Genomic DNA, 20,367 nt, shown 5'->3' with positions numbered 1-20,367 from the left:
AATGTTGGATTCAATATTAACTTAATTTGTATACCATCATGTATTATAATTGCAGTGTTTTTTCTTTATGTTTCATTGCTTGTTTGCCGAGGTCTGAAGAGTCATTTTGCTTGTTATCGTAGAATTCATGCCGATAAGAAAAAAACTAAAACTGTTCAAACGACTCTTGAAAACTTCTTTTGATAAAAAAAAAAAAATTGCAGTAAATAATGTAGGTACAAGTATTTATTAAACATTTACTTTGCATTCATTTTTTATCTTTCCTAAAAGAGTACCATATAAAACGAATTATTAATACAATAATCGATCTGGACGAATTGCAATTTTTACCATTGATTATTAGATTTGATTAACGCGATTTGATATACGCGGTAACATCGAGGGATTAATTAACCGCGTTAATCGAGGGATGCCTGTGAGTGAGTGAGTGTGTGTGTGTGTGTGTGTGACACCACATTAACTGTGAAAATACTTTTTTTTTAATGTTAAATCATATTACACACATACCAACTGAATTAGAAACCTTTATACAGATTGTATTAAGATTATTGTGCAAGTACATTACATAAACATATATTTATGCAATCATATTGCATTTAACAGATTTGTTTGAAGTATGCTTCAATAAATCTTATCTGTCCCAACCAGAGGCATAGCTAGAGGACGGCACTTTGAACTTTTACAGTTAATTCTAAAATACAGTCTCGAGAACTCATTTCCAAATATTGTAATACTACTGCGAATTTTCCCCACAATTGCTGTAAGTGTTGCTAGTTGTGAGAGGAGTTTTTCTAAATAAAATTGATTAAGAATTACCTACATTACTATGAAATAGACTTCGCCAATGTCATCGACGATTTTGCTAACAGAAAAGCAAGAAAATAACATTTTAGAACGTTGAAATTAAAGTTTTACTTCCAAAATAAACATGGTGTTTTAATTTATTTCCCTATACGTCATTTTGACTTTTTGTAGTATTTTTGGTCTGAATTGAAAAGGGGGCGGCAAAAACTTTAGCTGTGCCACTGAATAGGGGTACTTTAATATGAAACACCCTGTAAATAAAATATATTACTACATAAAAATAATCACACATTTTAGTTTCAATTCTTAGAAATTTAAAAGCTGTAATTTTTAAAATATCCGTGTGTTATTTTATTTCTGATTTGGTCTGGTGTATAATTGTGTGCTGAAAAGAATAAGATACTTATGAAGCCAAATGAAAATGGCATTTACTGTCCGAACAAAGCCATTATAAGTTCGATTATAGCTAAATTAGAGGAATATTTTCTACACTTTTTTCTGCTAGTTGCTGAATTAGTCGATCTTCGACAAATAGTGTTTTTCCTCCTGAAAACTCGAGATATTAACCTTTCAACTCAAAAAATCGATCCTGTACTCTCTCTCGCTCTCTCTCTCTCCTCCTACAAAAGCCTTCATTCATTGAGAGCTTGAGCTAACTATCAGTAAAAAATGATGGATTTAGACTGACTGTCAATCTATCTTTAAAAGTAGTTAGGTCCAAGGAAACTATGAATCCTACCTCCATTTGAGGAAGAGAATTAAAGAATTAATTGGGAAAAGAACATCGTATAACATTACTTCAGCTGTCAAGTTTGTCTATACACACTATTTAAAAAAAATAATAATATTTACACAACTTATAATATGTGAAATATATTTTAAGTATTTATTTTAATACAGGAATTATCAAATGAATTCTCTCCAGATTCTCAGCCTGATGAACATAATAAGGATACGAAAGATTCACTACTAAGGTAAAACTTTCTTGCATATGAATTTTTCTTGAACAGTGCAATGATAAAATATACCGCAATGCATTTTTATTAAAGGATCTTACTAAGAAAATAATATCAGTATCTTATTAACATACTGATGATAACACTAATTAATCAATTAAATTTTTTGTAATCGGTTTATTCAGTTAAACTTATTAGATGTTTCAACATTATAAAATTATAGCATATTTAGACCACACTATTTTGATCGCAGTTGTATCACAAGAATTTCTGATTTATGTGAATCCCCATCCACAAATGGTTGTTGCCTATAGTTCAATAGTATTAATATTAAAGTACTAGAGATGAGTAGGTACTAATATTAATATCTTTAGAGTTTTGAAGAACCTACCTCTATTGCTGATTTAAAAAAAAAAAACAGCCTTGGTAATTGTATATATAGAAGATAGGACCAATTCACGATCTGATCTCAATTTAATGCATGTTCTGCTAATTCAAATTTCTCTGTTTTGTTGTTCTCTGTTATCCATATGGTCCGTTTTTTCAAGTTCCAGATATCTATCTGTTTGTGAATGAGAAAGATGCATGTAAACTTAATATATTTTGCTCATTTCTATTATTTTACACCATCGAAAGAGACTCAGGGCCAAATAAAATTAATTAAGGGAAAACAAAATGCGTGTGTGTCCCAAGAAGGTTTCCATAAATCAAGGAACAAAGACAAAAGTACGATAACCCAGAAGAAAGGGAAACAACATATGAAAATCAGATACATTACGTAAAAGGTTATGCTGAGTTTGGTTTATGATTTATAAATGGCGCTGTCAGCGTTATATGCAAATAAGCCACGCATAAAAGCGAACGTTTTGGAGTGGTTTTTCCATTTCATGTATGGAGTGACAACAAGACATTTCACGATAGCAAAATTCTTGGATACGGCTGCAAGACATCACTTAACCAACGAATTTAGGCGGCTAGGCATCATTTAAGACTGCAGGCGGGACAAAATCAGGCAGAGGTAGAAGATGGTTGCATGTGAGTTGTTTAGTGGTTCACTGACCGTGAAACCAATTCCAAAATGTCACAAACAGCATATCGGAGATACAGCGAAGGAGGGCCACGGCCACAACCACAGCGGGTGATCGATATCTCCGATTATTTGCTTGCCAAAACAGGAGTGCTATCCAAAATCAGCTACGATCTGACCTTGTGTCGGCAAGAGAAGCATTGGTATCTGCTCCCACTGTTCGCAGGCTTCACGAATGCGGTTGGTATGCTAGGCGACCGGTGGTCTGCGTGATCGTACCCCATGTCACAGGAGAGAAAACGTCTGAATTGGGCCAATCCCCATATCAACGGTCAAAGACCAGTGGGGTTGATATTGTTTAGAGACGGGTCCCAATTTGCTGAACAAAGCAATACCAGGCGAGCTGTGATCTGGAAAGAACCAGGGACACGTTATCATCCTTCTAATCTCCGTAAAACGGCGTGGAGGTAGTGTGATGGTTTGAGGAGGCTTCGGCGGGCGTACCAACCTGTATGTGCTTCTAAGAGGAACCATGAACGCTGCAACTTAGAGACGGGTTTCTGGACTCCTATGTTTATCCTTATGCGGGGTGTAATGGTGGAGACATTTATCCTACAACAATAATACTCGTCCTCATCGAGCGAAGCTCGTGGATTAATATCTTCAAGAAATTGGTCAACGAATGAACTGGCCAGCCAGGTCTTCTGACCTCAATCCCATTGAACATGTCTGCTCTACATAGGCATGTTGCTGCTCCCAGCCTCCCTCCCCTGAAACCTCGAGGGAATTTGGAGATCTTTGCAGGAACAATGGTTGTTATTACCAATTGAGCTTCTGGACACCATTGTAAGCGTCGTTGTGAGCGCTGTATTACTGTGAGGGGTGACCATATTCTTATTGAATCACTCAGACAATCTCCTTTTGACCTATTTATTTGCAACTTTTGTCAATGGTTCTTCCAAATCTCATATCATACTGCTTTTCATCGAACTGCATAAAAATTCATCTTGCAGTTTTTGAGTTATCGTGATTTTTTTCTTTGTTTCTTAATTTATGGAAACAGTGTAGTATTAGTGATGTATGTGTGTTAGGGATGGATAGTTGTTGAAAGTTTTCATTTGGTTATACTATAAATTAAAGATACGAAGAAATTATATACTTGGTTTAATTCCTTATCCAAGTGTAAGCAAACAAAGTCGGCACCTGACGTAATTTCGGGACTGGGGAAACTTACCTTAGTATCCCATTACCTTAGTATCCCATAACGCTTTGCATTATGAGATACACGAGACCTCAAAAAAGGTCGAAACCGGTCTGGGTAGTGACCTTTCCCATTATACATGTCCGCAAAGAGATGTGCTTTGCATTATGGGATACTAAGGTAAGTGATGTGAAGTCATACCACCTTTACCACGAGTTGCCCCAGTCCTAAAAATACTTCAGGCGCAAATTTTGTTTGCTTACACTTGGATAAAGGATTAAACGAAGTATTTATTTTCTTGGTATCTTTAATTTATAGTATAACCAAGTGAAAAACTTTTAGCAACTATCTATCTCTAATCCAGAGTATTATAATAATAAGAGACACCTTTTGGCAATTTGTATGTGAAAATATGACTTCTTCATTACTTCAACCTTGGTACCTCACCTCCGGGTCTGGCTCCCACTGGTGTTCTTTTGTGCAGAAGTGGTTGTGGCAAGGTTTTAGCCAATGAAGTTTTAACTGAGGGTTCGCTATTGCTGTTTCCAGGTCTGGCTCTCGCAGATGTACTTTTGCGCAGAAAGGGCGGTGCTTGGGGGGTAGGGTTTTTTTCTGTCTCTGAGTGGGGCCACCGCTAAGATTATGGCTCTGTTCAGAGGTGGGGGAAGCCAACGCTGAGTTACGATCACTCAGGTCGCTCATTGTTGGGTGATCTCACGAGTTTTTGGAGAGGTAACTCTGCACTTAAACAGGGAAACCGGTCTAGGTAGCGACCCTTCCCATAATGCATAGCATTATACATGCTAGCAAGGAGATGTGCTTTGCATTATAGGATACTAAGGCAAGTGATGTGAAGTCATACCACCTTTACCACGATTTGCCCCTGTTGAAAATACTTCTTTGCTTACACTTGATAAAGGATTAAACTTAAACCAAGTATATAATTTCTTGGTATCTTTAATTTATAGTATAACCAAGTGGAAAACTTTCAACAAATGATCTCTGTTTTATCAGAAATGGTTTTTTAACAGCCCAAAGGTATCGCGAAGAGATTTTAGAACCTATAGTTGGTTCACATGTTGCTTCAATTGCTCAACCACACTGTGCAAATTTGGTACAAGAGTGGTTTGAGGAAGAAGGTATTGAGCTAATGGACTGGCCTGCCTGTTCACCAGTGCCTGGGATGCTTTAGGTAGGTGCGTTTCTGCTCGACTGGTGCCACCACGATCGCTTCAAGATCTCGAAATTGCTTTCACAGAAGAGTAGGGAAATATCCCACAAGAACTATTTGATCGTCTTATCCGGTCCATGCAATCAAGATGTATCGCTGTTTTGGCTGTTAATGGAGACCATATGCCCTATTAAAAATTAACAAAAGCGTTTTTGGCTATTCTTCATAAAATTACTTCACGCTAAAATATACAATTTGTTAAATTTATAATTGTAACCAAATCTGCGAAGAGTGGGGAAACAATGTATTTGTTTTAAGATATTGTATATTAGAAAACAATAATGAAGGGAAAATGCTACATTTGTTGGTATATTTGAATTACTCAAAGATGTAAAATTTGGAAGAGGAAGACGATGCTTACCTCTTTCGACTACAAACCGATTCCCATTGTAAATATGGGCAAAAAAGTTATAAATTTATCGAAAATTATATATTAAAACTTGTCAATATTACTGTAACTATAAAAACTTGCCCAGCACGTCAGTTCACACTTCACGCAAAACAGATGAAACTCAGAAAGCAAAAACAGCAACTTGTGACAACTGACACCTTCAATTGGATTGGTTGACACAATAACCAATCACAGCCTCTAAGCTCTATTGTCTCTGAGCTCGCTTTCTGAGCGGTTTAAGACTACTAGAATGCCAAGCATGTGACCTGCTGTGCCCTCTGTACATCTATCTATCTATCTATATATATATATATATATATATATATAAATAAAACTACGTAATTTTGTAATTAAAAATATATGTATGATATATATATACCCGCATTTTTCGGACCATAAGACGCACCTTTTTACATAGAAAACTCAACTTAAAATTGGGGTGCGTCTTATGGTCCGAAGGTAACATTAAAATACGAATCTTCACACTGTACCGAAACTGTTAACGAAGTTCAATTACTGGCGCAATATGTTAATAAAATTAGTAAGTACGCCACTGAAAGTAGGTACCTAAGTTATCTCGCTGCATGTGGGTGAATCACCGATTTAGAGCGTCAATAGTCATTAGTGTTTAAACACATGTGCTTTTGTATGGTTCATTTGAATTGTTTTTTATAAGTCGTTAAAATTTTTATCTTAAAATTAGAAAAAACGAGTGTAAAACAAAAAAAAAAGACTTTCATATAACGTGAGTTAAAAATTAAATGTGATAAATTATGCAAAACAATATGGAAACAGAACAGCAGAAAGACATTTTGGTCCACCACCAACAGAAAAAACGGTTCGTGAGTGGAGAAAACAAGAGGAACAATTAAAACTGCTATGCAAACACAAGAAAATATTCCGTTCGCACCTAGAAAAATGACCAGAATTAGAAGTACAAATGAAAAATTTGGTAACAAGTCATCGAAACATGTGAATATCTGTTTCTACGAAAATGATAATTTTTGAAGCGAAACGATGGGCTAATGGAATTTTAGATTTTACCGGATCACCGGATAAATCTAAAGCACCAAGAGGTGCTTTAGATTTATGAAAAGACATGGGTTATGCATGCGTATAAAAACCACTCTAGCCCAAAAAATGCCGGCTGACTATGAAGTTAAAATTATAGAATTCCATAGATTTGTCATATCAAATTGCGAACATGGATGAAATGCCTCTAACTTTTGACGTTCCTTCAAATCGGACAGTAGATTCAAATGGCACCAAATCAATAGTGATCAAAACAACAGGTCACGAAAAAACTCACTACACTGTAGTTTTAGCTTGTTGCGCGGACGGAACAAAACTACCCTCCCCACCATGTTAATCTTCAAGAGTAACCGAGAGATGAAATTCCTCGTGGCATTATTATCCACGTTCAAGATAAAGGCTGGATGGACGAAACAGGAATGAAATTATGGATACAAAGGATATGGGCAAAACGTCCAGGTGCGTTTTGTTTAAAAAGCCTGCGATGTTATGGGATCAATTCAGAGCGCATAAAATAGAATCAACCAAGAAGCTTCCAAAAGAAATGAATACAGAATTAGCTGTCATTCCCAGAGGCCTTATAGGTCAATTGCAACCCTTGGATGGATCTATTAATAAACCATTCAAAAATTTTATGCGGGAAGAGTGGAACAAATGGGTGGCAAAGCCAAATCACGATGTTACAGCAACATGATATGAAACGGCCAACAATTTCAGAAGTATGTACCTGGGTGAAACATTCATGGGAAGCTGTGAAAGAAGAGACGATTATAAAGTCATTTAAGAAATGCGGGACAAGTAATGCGATAGATGGTACCGAAGATGACGCAGTTTTTGAAGGGAGTGACAACAATAGTTCAGACGAAAGTAATACGAACGGTGACATTAACGAGACGAGTGATAGTACCGGGAGTGAAGATGAACTGAATATTGCTAATACAAATGATTCTAACAAAAAAATTAAGTAAGAATTTGTAAATATCTTTATATAATAAAATATTTTTTTCTAAAAATCGTCTCATAAATTTCGGGTGCGTCTTATCGTCCGAAAAGTACGGTGTGTGTGTATATATATGCCTGAGTGGGCAATCTCCATCGGTAGCTAATCAAAGATAGCTGGCCCTCGCCGACTACCTATAAGGGAATAAAAGGCATTAGCTGATTTTTTTAAATAAATAACAATTTTTTAAATAAATAATAGATAACAAATTTTTGACATTTTCAAATGTACTTTTTTAAAAAATAAAAACAAAAGTGGATATTTTGCTGCAAAAAGTGTCTGCTGAATAATATACATTTTTTGTGGTCATTTTCAAGATTCTAAACTAGCAGAAGAATTGTAGGTCTGCAAATCTAGCAATCGACTAAGGAAGTTAGTCAGACTTTGCAGCAGGTAAATACAGTACTGAAAATTTGAACGTATATCTCACACGATATTCATACAGTAATAGTTATCAGGATTAGCAACACAATACGACGACATTTCTTGTGATTTGCTCGTCTAACTTGCTAGTACAATGTACTTAATTATCATGAATGTTGATAGGGAAGAATTGGCTGCATATCGATTTCCAAAAGATAGAATGCTGATTATTATTATTATTATTATTATTATTATTTGGGGGGGGGGGGACATGCATTCGATTTATTTATTTATTTTTGTATTTTTATGTTCATGAGATTCAATTTTGTACTTTCATTAGAAAGAAATTAAAGACTTAGAGTAACAATGATTGTTATATAAAATACATTACTTACAGAGACCCATTTCTTGGTGCTGGCTTGGAAGATTTAAAAATACCATTTCACAGAACCAAAGAAGGACATTACGTGGATGAGAATTTGAGAAGACTGCTTTCCAGAGCTGAAAAAATAATAAAAGTGAGAGACCCCTTCAGTAACCTAAATCCAGACAAAAAGTAAGTGTTTTTGTTTTATGTTTATTTTTTGTATTTTAAAAGCTTACACGATAGATGAGTCATCAGGAAAGGTGACAAGATATATCATTTCCAAAGAAGCGATAAAAGCAATAGTGGATTCAGAGAAAGCAAGATTGATGGGGTAAAGAGAGGATACGCTGACCACTCGGCCAACCAGGCCAACTTGAAAATATTCAGAAGAAGACAACCTAACTGCAGTGGTTAAATTTTAGCCAGGGATCTCTGGGGCCCAGTCCCCAGAACTTTTTTATGCACCGGACCAGGAACATTTTTCTGTTTTGTGACTTTTCTCCCTTTACGGTAATTAAGCCTAACGCGAAACAGACAGCAATGGCAGGTTATTAAGACCTGTGTGATTGGTGCGGTATTAACAAAAGATTGCATGACTGAAAAATAAAAGCATAGCTGACAATTGAGTTGAAATGCTAACTCTCTTCAACCGAATTCCAACAATATGTGAAACTGCCATAAGAACATTCACTATATATATATTTCTTAGTTTTAACACGTTTACGAATTTTAACATTCGTTTAAAATTCGGTTGAATTTTATTGCTGCTTTGGGGCAGGCAAACTCATACACATCTAATTAATAACAATAGTTTTTAGTTAGATATTGTTTGCTTGAGTCTGTGCAGCATAGTTTCTGTATGAGGGGACATGTGATTCATTAATTAGTGTCGTTTTCATCCCAGTTGTCTCTAAATGCACTGTTTGTTGAGAGATATATTACACAGACTCTTCATACCTTATTCACTGGCATAATAAAAGTACCTGTTTTTCTTGCCTCTGCAGTATAGTGGCTGTTAGGGAGGGCGTGTTGTTTACCACTGCAAGCGAGTTACTATCACCCAACGTGAATGTATTTAAGCTTTTTTTTTCATGTGCGAGGTATATGCAAAACTTTTTAAGAAAACTTTTAACTTTTAAGAAAATTTTAGAAAAATAAACTTTTTAATTTCTTTTTTCGAAAAGTAAAATCAGGGGTGCGAGTTATATTCGAGTAAGTATGGTATTTCAACTATGGATAAGTACATTGGTACCTTCTTTAAACGAAAAAATAGCTCGGATGACAGTGATAATTCAAAACGAGTTTGTGTGTAGTTTCTGAAGAGAAAGAGGTCTGTAACGAATCCACAGAATTCCCATCAGTTGCAATGCGATAATATTAATAGGCTGAACGAAAGGAAAGATTTGCTGACTTGCCGGACACTCGACCAGTGGATCGCATTCAAAGGTAAATGCAGTTGGTTAGTTTGTAGGAGCATTCTTCTGTTTTGTGACTTTTCTCCCTTTACGGTAATTATGCCTACATTATTGGGTTATTATTCAACAATTGTTTACAGTTTTGAATGTGTATATAAAGTCAATATCAACAGTCGCCTGATTATGAATGCGCCATGAAAGGAACAGAGAGGTTTGGAGCTTCCCCGGATAGCATTCAAAGGTAAATACAATTGGTTATTTTGTATAGGGCCCCGGAACTTATTCGTTTAGAAGTTAATCACTGCCTAACTGCACCGGTTTTACTTCATGGTATGCTATACTACAATATCCAAAAATGTGTGAAGATCTGTGATCTAAGTAGACACGTTGCCTTTTTTTTTTTTTCAAGATATAACTAAAGCATCCAAGAAACCCGTCGAAGACCGGTTGCAGTTCGTGAAAGAGATGTGGCAAAATAACCCTTCAGTGGTGAAGAATATCTGATTTGTCCAAGTTTTGATGAATAATTCGCAGTAACATAACCACTGTATAATTTCTGATTTTCATTCCCCAACCAAACAATATCGTATCGCTGGATTCTAAGGTATGGAAATTATTTCACTAAGAAATGGACTTTAAATTTCACAAATAAAAAACATTTTTCATTATCATGGTACCAGGATGTCATGATAGTTCAAGTCAATTAGAATTTAATTATTTTAATATATCCTAAATTGTTTTCACAGAACAGTGCGGATCTAGACTGGAAAGTCGAAAAATATTCCAGAGGAAGGCAATGGCAAACCACCTCTGTACCTTGCCAAGAACATTCTATGAACATGCCAAAAATGAGAAAGTACGATATGGTGTTGGATGGTAAGACTCTCAGGCCTAAAGGCATCCAACATGCAACTGGGGAAGAACAGAGGGCTTCCACAAGTAGATCTAATTTTTATGCTGTCTCCAGGTCAAACCTGGAAGGATGCTTGGTCACGGATGTTGCGGTTTGGAAAAGGGAGGCTTCCTGTTTCACAAGAAACCACAACATTGGAACTTGGAATGTTAGAAGTATGAACCAAGGTAAGCTGGAAATAATAAAGATGGAAAGGGAGCGCAAGAAGTTGGATATATTGGAACAAGTGAACTTACATGGACAGGAATGGGCCATTTTCAGTCAGGGGACTGTATGGTGTATTACTCAGGACACGAGACAAGTTGTAAAAATGGAGTATCTTTCTTACTCAGGAAAAAGATGGCCAGGTATATATTAGGTTATAATCCAATGAGTGAAATCATTTCTCTCAGAGTGAGACATCCAATGAATATGACCATCATTCAGGTTTATGCACCCACTACACAGGAACCAGAAGAAGACATTGAAGAATTTTATGGCAAGGTACATCTATCACTTCTTGTACCTTGCCATAAAATTGCAAGGTACTTCTTGTACCTTGCCACCAAAGCGAGATTTATGGCTACTTATCGGAGATTTGGATGCAAAAGTGGGAGAGACTGAGGAACAAGGAATAACAGGTCGTTTTGGTTTGAGTATTCGTAACACTGCAGGGAAGAGACTAGTTGAGTTGATGATCATAGGTTCAAGGGAGCAATCTTCCTCGACATCTTTCTCAACAGTACGTTGAAGAAGACAGACAGATGATTTTTATGTTATCAACTAACTCAATTGGGAACTTTTTAAAAAATTATAGTTGGCAAATACATAAATAATAAATTACGGACTACTTAAAACACACTATATTCATTTAAACATACCAAATAATTATACTTATATTGGATATAACGAGAACCGTTTAATTCTAAATAAAAGTCTTATTTCAAAATATGTTCGTTTACTAATTAACACTTTTAATTTTGTACTCAAGGAGAAGGTCTGCATTCGATTAGCTTTAGTTTTGAAACATTTACTTTTCCTGTTACAAGGGAAAAAAAATTCTGATGCACAAACAAGTCTATACAAGCATTTCTTGTTCCTCCTTTATTCTATACATTTCCTGTTATTTCTTTATGACCTGTAATTCTTTATTTTCATGGAATGAATGCGAAGTTTTTGTCACATGCTCTGTACAGTTTTGGCTTCTCTGTTACTGCCGTAACAGAAAAAGAGGCACCCAATACGGAAGGGTTCCAATGTATAGGGATTTCTTTCTCTCTCGAAACTACTCGGTATTGCTTGTCTTTCTGTTCTGCTATCGGTTGCAACAGATGATGATGTTGCAACTTCATTAATTTATTCAAAACAGTGAAACTGAGGATGATCTTTAAAGAAAAAAGTTGCAGTGGATATACTTTTCAAAGAATACATTTCGACATATTCGTAGAACTCGGAAAAGAAATTAATTAAGTTCGAAAGTCAAAAGTTTTCAATTCTTTTCCTGTTAGTAAAGAATTCCAAAACAAAGTCCATCAAAAAAAAAACAAAAAAAAAAACTTGCAAACTGTGTTGTAAATTTTGATCGTTTGTATTGACTACACAGAATTTGCTTTTAATAAAGCTGTTCTTAATTCTGAGTGGTTTTAAGGCAATTTGTATTTCTTGTATGGATTCTTTTGAAATGAATTATATTGGATTACCATTTCCAGGGTACAGTTTGCATCTTGAAAATTAGATTATCCATGGAACTAGGAGTAACATCGTAGAATTATTTAATTTCTAAGTTCCAAAAGTTTTAATTTCTATTAGGAAATGTAGTTGAGAAAGTTAGAAGAGAAGAAAGAAAGAGAAATGAACACTCATGAAAGGCTTAGTACCTTAGATGGGCATTTTAAGTTAAGTTTTATTGATTTGCAACGACAATTTGGAATAGAAAAATTTCAAACAATATATTTTTTTTCCAGTTGAAGTGATATTTGCACTTCTCAGCACTTAGATGCCTGAAGAAAGAGTGTCGTGAGTTTGATTCTAGTCGTCGACTAAAGGAATTTTTTGTACGCTTTTTTGATATATTTCCGACCGACATCTTATGAGTCGATCTCTGGCAAGCGAGTTTTTCTCCTAGAAGCTCTGGTTTTTCGTTTCATAAACTCAAGAAAATCGACCTTAAAACCCACACTATTTCAGACATTCAAAATATATTGTTTGGATTAGGGATCACGAGATCACTTGCCATCCGTCTCTTCACTGAGTGCCGCTTAAATTAGTGATAGCCTTAGGCCAGCTATCTCTGATTGGCTACCAGTGGAGATTAAACTGCCTACTCAGTCACCAAAAGTTAGCGCTAAAACGGCCTCACTTCCTTCCTATAAGGCAGTGGTTCCCAACCTTTTTTTACTTGTGTACTCCCCCTTTTAAACACATTTCTATAAATTGTACCCATTGTTTTTAAAATAGCGTTTTTTAAATACTGACACTTTTGTTCAGTACCTATTCAGTGCATTTTGTTTACTTTACTTGGTTTTCTGCCATTACTGATTATTTTTCTTGTACCTATGATCGGCCCAGCACGTTCCCCTGGGGAATACGCGTACCATCAGTTGGGAACCGATGGTATAAGGGAATAAAAGGCATTAGCTGATTTTTTTCTATTTTTTATTGTAATTTCCATTTAGCCATCTAATTCTCACATAATGTTTTCATCGACTTTTGCCGAGCTCTTATATTTCTAGGTAGCATATGGTTGCAATTAAACCAGGATTTAACATGGAGTTCCATCCCAATCTGCCAACTCTTTTCCCAATAAATTTATCGTCATTAAATCCGATATGTAATCTCTTGTTAAACTGTTTCTTATCCACGCCCTCTTTGGAAGCTATTCAGGGGGTTTTCACTTTGTGAGAATTACTATTCTGTTATCAGCAATCATCCCCTTAATTTTGTCTGACTCCTCCTTCTTAGGATAATCTAGAAAAGCGAAATCTTTGACAGATGTCGAGCATGGGAAAATTGCTAGCGGATAAAATTTCTGTACAGACTTTCCTGTAGGGAAGAGGGCATGGAAGGATGCCGAAATAAGTCGGCTGGATTTTCCGTGCAGCCACATACAAGCTTATTGCCGAAATGCAGCTAACCATTGTGGACCGAAGTGTTTGTCACTCTATTGCCAGTGTTAATGGCAATGGCTAATTATAGCCATTGCCATTAACAACCGGCTCTAGCAGGCCATTGGATAAGGATTAGATATTCCAGAAACCCTGCTTTTAAAGACTTTATTCTGGTTTAAAACATTAAAAAGGTTAAAATATAAACTATCGAAAATGGTCGACATCTTATGAGGCTAATGTGGCCTCATAATATCAAGAATAGCACTAGGAAGAAATCCACAAGCTGAAGAAAAGAAAAAAAAAATTGTTCTTGAGATAGTCAAAACAAGTCCCTGAACATTATGAAAATATGTTTCTAAAAGTGTTCCGTCCATGAAGAATAATAAAATGAAGACAGTTACAAAAAATGTGTCTTAAATGCACAAGAGAATGACAAAGATATATGGTGACTCACAATGGCAATGTAGTCCTCAGAAATTTATAGATTAATTATTTAAAAAAAATTAAACTGTCATCTCATTTGTAAAGCAAAATTCCTTTCTCTACAATACTGTTGTTGTTGGGTGGTAGATGGCGTTGATGATAGTTGTATGTAGTAAAACAATTAAGTAGCAGGGAAGTGGAGTAGAATGCCCTCTGGCGATGAGTGCTTGGACTATTTGGAGGTGTTACGTAGTAATAAATAATAATAATAACAGCAAAATTGGTCAACGCATTCATAATCAGTAGCTGAATAATCTAATATGCAATTTTTTGATATTCTCAAAGTTAATTTTTAACAGAATATTTATTTAAACAGAATTCATAAAAGACAGTAAAATGGAAAAAAAAGAGTTATGTAAAATAGCTGTTTTATCGTTTTAGGAAAACGGCAAAACCAGAGACTTCCTCATTAGAGAAAATCGAAACCAAAAGTAAGTGTTGTGTTTTTTTTTTTTTTTTTGTGTGTTTTTTTTCTTTATTAGGATCATTAATTTACAATTTTCGTTGTCATTTGATTCAGTCTTGTTTTATTTTTATTTTATTATAATTGTTAAATTTATAATAAAAGTCTTTACATGTTTCAGACTTAACTACGATTTTTGTGCCCATCTCAAAGTCGTAGAAACTTATTAACAAGATAACGATGGATCCTCGAGTGATATGCGAACACTCCCGGAAGCAGTAGCTCGATTACTGGCACCATTGGTAAATTCGTGACTCAGTGTGACAGGTGCGTTTGTGTAGCTCATTAATCCCCGCTTTGTAGGATGTACTGGATATGGTTTTCGTCGTATAAAGAGTTGGAAACTAAAGCCTGTGAATACATTGGTTTGAACACAATTAATACAATAATTTGTAGCCTGTATTCGACCGGGGAACAAGAGTTAAAATTACAACTTCCATTTTTAAGGTGAAAAAAAAAAAAAGAAAAAAAAAAGACGTTAAAATGAGTTCATATAGTACACGCAAAGATAGAGTATGTATTTAAATTTATTACAAAGCCACGATTTCGGAAACTTATACACACTTCAGTGGCATAATATCAAAGTGGAGAGTGCTGCCAACTCCCTTTTAGGGAAGGAAAAGAGTTACATAGGAAAAGGAGATGGTTCTTACTAGTTTATGACAAAAACGATTGACATGAAATTCAAATTATTTTTCTTTATATCCCAACTCAGGCTTATCTAGTACAGTTCACAGCCTTTCAAGTCATAAACTGTACTGTATTATAATTGTCTTGCCATCTACAGTAAATTGTTCTCTGGATGTCAACACAATTAATGGAGTCCAAATCGAGGTTTAACAAATGGACGTCCGCAGAGCGGAAGGGGGAAGCAAACTGGCCACTTGCACCCACTGGGATCGAGTATGTTTCCTTTATGTTGTAAATTTATATACAGTACATTATGTATGTGTTTTTGTATTGATGTAACACTCTGTTCTATAATCTGCTTGTGAAAAAAAAAACCAAAAAAATAAATAATTAAATAAAAATTTATTGATGTAATTATTTGTCCCCCCTCCCGGGAAAATTTTCTGCAGACGCCCATGATTTAACCTGCAGCTATTAGCAATGATTTGCAATTGCGCCATGTCTTGTATTTTGTTGGGTTTGCAGGTTTTGATTCTGAATAGTTAATGAGTTTCAATATGCAAACCCTCCAGACCATTGGGAAGGAGACCTGCTACAAAACAAACATAGCAGAAGGGCATTAGATTCTAGTGATTATGAGCTGGAGCAAAAAAAAAAAAAAAAAAAAAAAATTCAAGAAGAGATGATATGTGAAGGAAAGCATGAAAAAAGAGGAAGAATGAAAAGGGGCATAATCGCTGAGAGGTCCTACCATGTACAGGTTCCCTCACAAGGATGTTGAAGAACACAATGACAAGTAGAGATAGGGTGGTTATTATTTGTATTTATATAAGTATTCTATATATGGTCGCGTTTGGTTGCCTGGGTTCCTTGGGGATGAGAAAGTGGTGGAGAGGATCTAGAGACAAGTGATCAAGATGATGACAGGTGTCAGGATTGATACATATGACTTATGAGAGCAGATTATAGGTTTGTGGATTATAGTGTCCAGTCGATAGACTGAAAAGAGAGGACATGACAGAAACAGGTATTTAAAGGATTGTTCCAGAATGTGTAGTAGAAAATTTTCAATACATGACAGGAAGGACTTAACAGTTGGGTTAACAAGGACACGAGGACGTCTAGATTTTTGTTTGGAGAGTAGTGAAATATATTATGTGTAGAAAAGGCTTATGTATTCATCGCACTTGTTGACTAATTTTGACGGTAAAATATCAGAACACAGAAAGATAAGTAAATAATTATTTATTGACTTATTGCTGATATTTTGCTGGTATTATAACCAGCATCTTCAGAGCACAAAAAAAACAGTTTGTCAATGCGAGACTACAACAACATGGTGTAATAATGGGACTAGTTTGAAAAATTGTAGCAACAGCACAAAGACTAAAGTCCTAATTAGGCGCCCTCTATGTTTAAAAAAAAACAGAGAAAGAAAGTAGGTACAGGTTATGTCTTAAGATGACTGACTCTCAAATCTTAGGCAAATTTATACAGCCATATTTGTTAAAATTCGGAATATGTTTCAAGGCTTCTGTTACTTCTGAGAACAATCTTTCTGACTTAAAAAAGCTTCTGTGTAGTACTTTTGTTTTCTTCCAGTTGATCCGATCCTGTGTGCAGGGGTATCCAAAGCATAGTCTGCTAGGCCCAACTTGCCATAGCGATAGTGCCGGATGTATCTTTCATGTTCACTGATGCAGATCTTCACTTTACGACAAATAGTTGAGGAATCATGGGAATATAACAAAGATCTGTATTTAAGTTTTGTCGATTTGGAAAAGGCATATGACAAGGTGCCAAGAGAGAAGCTATTCAATACGCTGCAGTTATATGGTGTCAATGGGGCATTATATCAAGCAATACTTAGTCTTTATTTGAGTTGTGAGTCAGCAGTTAGAATTGAAGGAAGTACAGGAAGGTGGTTTAATGTTAAATCTGGTGTGAGACAAGGATGTACATTATCCCCTCTGTTATTCATTATCTATATGGATCACATTATGAAGGAAAGTGGTATTAAACCTGATATCAAAATTGGAGATGTTAATGTCAGCTCTTTGCTTTATGCAGATGATGTTATACTTCTAAATAAATCCGCTACAAGTCTGCAAGATTCTCTGACTAAATTGAATAGCTCTTGTAATAGATGTGGTATGAAGGTCAGCAATAAAAAGACAAAGACAATGAAAATAGGCAAACGCATTGTGAATGGAGGACCTGTAGAACAGAAAGAACATTTCAGCTATTTGGGCATGATTTTTAGTGAAGATGGTAAAATAAATAAATAAATAAATACCTCCATGGCGCAATTGGAAGAATGACGGTACATTGCGCCCCTCGATTGGAACAGGCGTGAGTTCGATTCCCGTCGTGACGGAAGGAATCTTTATCTGGACGATTTTCAATCGAAGGTGAGTTAGTCGATCTCATACGGAGGTAGCAGGGTTTTTTTCTCCCGGAAACTCGGGTTTTTCATCTCACATACAGACAAATCGGTCCTTCAGAACACACGCAATTTACAGACAAAAAAAATACTTGTTGTGGTGGTGGATGGCGCTGATGTAGTTGATTGGTAGTAGAAGTTCGGTAGCGGTGGAAACGGAGAGTTGTATAGTAGGTGTCCTCCCGCGATGAGTCTTCGACTGCTTGGAGGTGTCACGAATAATAATAATAATATGGAAATAGACAACAGAATCAACAAAGCTGGTATGGTAGGCAGTCAATTGAATAAATTCTTATGGAATAAGAAAGAAATTTGTCGGAACACGAAATTAGCTGTATACAAGACAGTGTTCCAACCAATTTTAACTTGTGGATCTGAGAGCTGAGTTAGAAGTAAAACACTTGACCAAAGACTAGAGACCGCAGATGTGAGAGTCCTGAGAAAGATTATAGGCGTGAACAGATGGCATCAATGGTAATATCATATTAAAAATGAGGATATTAGGAAAGAACTTGACATTGTCAGCATCCAGGAATGCGTTAGCAGAGCTAATCTCAGGTGGTAAGGTCACTTAAACAGAATGGGCGAGGAAAGATTAGCAAAACAAGTGTTCTCTACCAGGCTGGCAGGAAAAAGACCAAGATATAATTGGATTCATTGGTAAAAAGTGCCTTAGAAGATAGGAATATAAGATCTGATAATGTCGGAGTTTTGACAGGTAACATATTGATTTGGAGACAAATTGTAGATAGGAAGTTAGTAATGATGTAATTTTTTTCATATAGTACTATCATATACTGTACACCCCTTGAGGGTGCATGGAAGGAATTTGATGATGATGAATTCATTTTTAAAATAGTTTTAGTAATGCTTTTGGCAGACATTATGAATACTAAAAGATGTTATATGAACACTAAATATTGCATGCAAATCTGATCTAAAAATAGCTGTAAGTAATATGTAAATTAGTACTGCTTTTTAAATTATTTTAATATTTTAAATAACTACTCTGATTTTTATTTTTCCTAGAAGAGACAGCAAGTCAAAATAGAATCATCTGCAAGTCATGCGAAATAAGTGAAATTGGAGTTGTCTTGACACCCTGCAATCATTTAATATGTACTAACTGTGGTCATTCAGGCTTGTTCAAGTGTCCCTTATGCTCCAGTGATATTGAAAGAATATACCAAGTTTTCCTATCTTAAATTATTATATAAACTCTCTGTCCAAAAAGAAATCGAACTTTTCGAAAATAGAATTAGTGGTGCCACCTGTTGTATCTTTTTGTTGTCGAAAGCGGCAACCTTCGTTAGTGTTGTGTTAACTGTTTATGATATTTATTTCATCAGAAGCCGAGTTATAGTGCCAAGAGTGACAGTGTGTTTTGATGAACGGTCGGTCGTCACGATATTCATACCGTACTCGACGATTTCTCGCTATCAATCGCTTCAAAACTTTGAGGTAAAACCGACCATTGACCCCTTGGAATCGTAGAAACAAATCAGCATTGTCTTTACTTTTGACTTCTCCAAGCGACTTTTTTTTTCGGATACCCCCTCTTCTGGCGCTTTGTTTCGGGCTCATACTCAAAAGACGAAGTTTTGTCACCAGTAACGATCATTTCAAGGAAGTTTGAGTCCTTACGAGCAGTTTAATGACGTCCTTTCAGTGTTCAATTCGATACATTTTTTTGTCGTCGGTCAACTTGCGAGGAACAAATCGCGAATTCAATTAACGAAGGCCAAAAACTCTCGGTCAAAATGTTGTGCGCAGTTGATTTTGGAATCCCCAATTCATCTTCGATCAATCTCACGGACGATTTCGGATTTTCTTTGATTAAATCAAGCACTTTTTGGATGTTAACTTCGCTCAGTCCAGTTTTTGGATGGCCCAGCTTTTCGTCGTGCCGAAGCGTCTCACGACCACTTTGAAATCGCTTAAACCACTCGTAAACTTAAGTACGGGATAAGCTTTCATCACCGTATCATCATCAAACGTCAATCGCAGCTCTCTGTTTGAAACTCATTTTCCGACCGTTCGTCAAAACACACTTAACAAAAACACTTTCGACAACAAAAAGATACGACAGGTGGTGCCACTAGTTTCTTCTATTTTCGAAAAGTTCGGTTTCTTTTTGGACGGAGGGTGCACTTTATTTGGAAAAAATAACAACAAGCAATCACATATACAAAAACGATAGCTATTTTTTTTTTAAAGTTATATTCGTTATTGTTATTGTTATTATATTCGTTATTGTTCATTTTTGAGATTACTCAATAAAATATATTAAAAGATGAAATTTAGAGTTTTTTCCCCTCTTCCCAACATTTTACGATATCAATTTCAGGTTTCACATTTATGAATAAAACTGGACAAAAAATGAAATACCTGATATGTGCCTTGAGGAGGGGGTGCGATATATTATGGCAATACTACAGGGAGAGTAAATTATTACTTAGCTCCTACTGACAGTTTTATTCCAAATTAATCGGTTATCTATCAGAATTGAAATATCATCAGCTCTTATATGCAATCGTCTAAGGCACTTTGTGTCAATCCACC

General features: G+C 35.7%; 1 protein-coding gene across 2 annotated transcripts in view; it reads left to right on the top strand.

Annotated features, from left to right (window-relative positions):
* Positions 1 to 20,104, top strand: part of LOC150096232 (baculoviral IAP repeat-containing protein 8-like) — a 37,692-nt gene extending 17,588 nt beyond the window's left edge. Inside the window, exons 4-7 of one of the 2 annotated variants that reach the window (XM_090409098.1) lie at positions 1,705 to 1,778; positions 8,403 to 8,561; positions 14,651 to 14,700; positions 18,835 to 20,104. In XM_090409098.1, coding sequence (XP_090265224.1) covers positions 1,705 to 1,778; positions 8,403 to 8,561; positions 14,651 to 14,700; positions 18,835 to 19,010 — 459 coding nt within the window. In that variant the 3' untranslated portion in view covers positions 19,011 to 20,104. The other variant, XM_090409099.1, reaches the window with a different exon arrangement.
* The last annotated feature ends 263 nt before the right edge of the window (positions 20,105 to 20,367 follow it).

The sequence above is a fragment of the Typopeltis vanoorti genome, chromosome 19 (assembly GCF_054136105.1).
Source record: "Typopeltis vanoorti isolate ZY-2024b chromosome 19, IOZ_Tvanoo_1.0, whole genome shotgun sequence".
Taxonomy (NCBI): Eukaryota; Metazoa; Arthropoda; class Arachnida; order Uropygi; family Thelyphonidae; genus Typopeltis; species Typopeltis vanoorti.
The sequence above is the reverse complement of the archived record's forward strand: the minus strand, read 5'-3'. Positions and strand labels throughout refer to the sequence as shown.